Source organism: Topomyia yanbarensis, chromosome 2 (genome assembly GCF_030247195.1).
Source record: "Topomyia yanbarensis strain Yona2022 chromosome 2, ASM3024719v1, whole genome shotgun sequence".
In the NCBI taxonomy this organism is placed as follows: domain Eukaryota; kingdom Metazoa; phylum Arthropoda; class Insecta; order Diptera; family Culicidae; genus Topomyia; species Topomyia yanbarensis.
This window is the reverse complement of record NC_080671.1, coordinates 97,233,608-97,235,464: the sequence shown is the minus strand read 5'-3', so window position 1 is coordinate 97,235,464 and position 1,857 is coordinate 97,233,608. Positions and strand designations below refer to the sequence as shown.

At 43.4% G+C, this 1,857-nt stretch overlaps 1 protein-coding gene across 1 annotated transcript; it reads right to left on the bottom strand.

The window, feature by feature from the left end:
• Positions 1–1,033: 1,033 nt before the first annotated feature.
• LOC131679601 (uncharacterized) lies at positions 1,034–1,459 on the bottom strand. The gene has a single exon (XM_058960341.1). The coding sequence runs from the start codon at positions 1,457–1,459 to the stop codon at positions 1,034–1,036; it is 426 nt and encodes a 141-aa protein (XP_058816324.1).
• Between the last annotated feature and the right edge of the window lie 398 nt (positions 1,460–1,857).

The window sequence follows — 1,857 nt, the reverse complement described above, 5'->3', positions numbered from 1 at the left end:
AACATCATCCGCATAGAGTTGAATCGAGCAATATTTGAGAGCAGTAGGTAAGTCGTTGATGTGGCAGCAGAACAGCAAAGGTCCAAGCACCGAACCTTGTGGTACACCAGAAAGGGAATACCCAATCTCAGATACCTGGTCCTCGCAGAACACTGTTTGGCTTCGTTCTTCCAAATAAGACTCCAATAGATTCACAGCAGATACGGAAAAGTTGAACTGCGTTTTCAGTTTAGAGCAAAGTTTACGATGGGGAATGGTATCAAAAGCTTTCGAAAAATCAAGCAATAGCAATATTGCAATACCTTTTTTGTCAATCGTGGCCGCTAAGTCGTCATGCAAACGGAGTGCCGCAGATTGGATGCTCTGACCTTTCCGGAAACCTGCTTGGTATTCTGTTAGCAGGTTATTCTCAGTGATGAAGGACGACATTTGTTGCTTAAGTACCTTCTCGAATGCCTTCGACAGGCCGCATAGAATACTGATCGGTCTGAGGTTTGACAACGCGTTTAGATGCGGCTTCTTACGTAATGGCAAAACCTTGTTTCCAGCACGCAGGAAATATTGAGGTTTCGATGATCATGTTGAACATGTGAGTAATTTGCTGCACAACCAATGGAAGAATGATTTTTATAAAATTGATTGACAGCCCATCGAGCCCAATCGCGTTTGATTTGATATCGCATATAGCGTTGACTACTTCCCAACACTGCACAGCTCGAAATGAGAAACTGTATGGTGAATTTGGAGATGTTCTTCGTGGATTGCTGTACTTCTCATCGCTGATGTAGCGCGAAAGGAATATGCGATTTACTTCATCTGGGTGGAAACCACAAGCGGCTTGCGAGTCGCCTTTACCCACTCCGATCGATTTAAGGCGTTTCCAAAGGACTTTAGGTGGGATTCGGCTATCCAAGAAATGCTTCATATAGTGTGCTTTAGCGTTTGATATCATGGTATTTGTTCTATTTCGTAGAACATTATACCGCTGGCACGCTTGGTCCTTGAAATTTCTTGGTGCTTTACGCCAGCCTCTCTAAGCCAAATCACGTTCCACCATAGCTTTACGAATTTCGCAACTGAACCACACATTGGAAGATATGCGGCTTTTAGTCGTACGAAGTGGAATATAATCATCATGAATTTGCTTTATACTAGAGTTGAAAAAGCTAACCTGCTCACTCGAGTCTTGGATGTTATAGAAAGAATCCCAATTAACGGAAAGAATTGCGTTCCGCAAAGCTTGTATATCGATGTTGACGTAGTCCCGGTACTCGTGAACTCTGGTAACTGGGTTGGCGTCAAAATCCAGCGAAGCGAAGATGAGATCATGTTGCGAGAGTCCAGGAAAGCCAATTTGGTTGAAACGAAGTAGTTTATCACTACAACTGGTAATTAATAAGTCCAACTGCGAGCAGCCGCTATGATGAAAGAATGTTGGCTCGACACCAACTGAAGTCATACCGAATATTTTCAGCACAGATTCGAATTGCGTACGTTTTCTACTCGGCTCCGAAAAGTTAGTATTAAAATCTCCAATCAGCACGATGTTGTTATAGCGCGAGGAAAAATGCATTAATTTGTCTTCAAGAAAGCGCGAGCAATCATTCTCTGGTGGATTGTAAACGACCACGACCAAAACCTTTTCACCGCCCACACGAAGTTCTACTGCCAAGCACTCGGTTTTGTCCTCTGACTCAGATGATAACTCTGTTTTGAAAATCGTAGTACAGATTAAGCGTTCTTTGACGTAAATAACGATTCCACCACCACGTCGATAACAACGGTCGTTACGGAGAACTGCATACCCTGGGATGCTAATACTGCGGTTGCTATTTCGCGTAGAAAGCCAAGACTCAG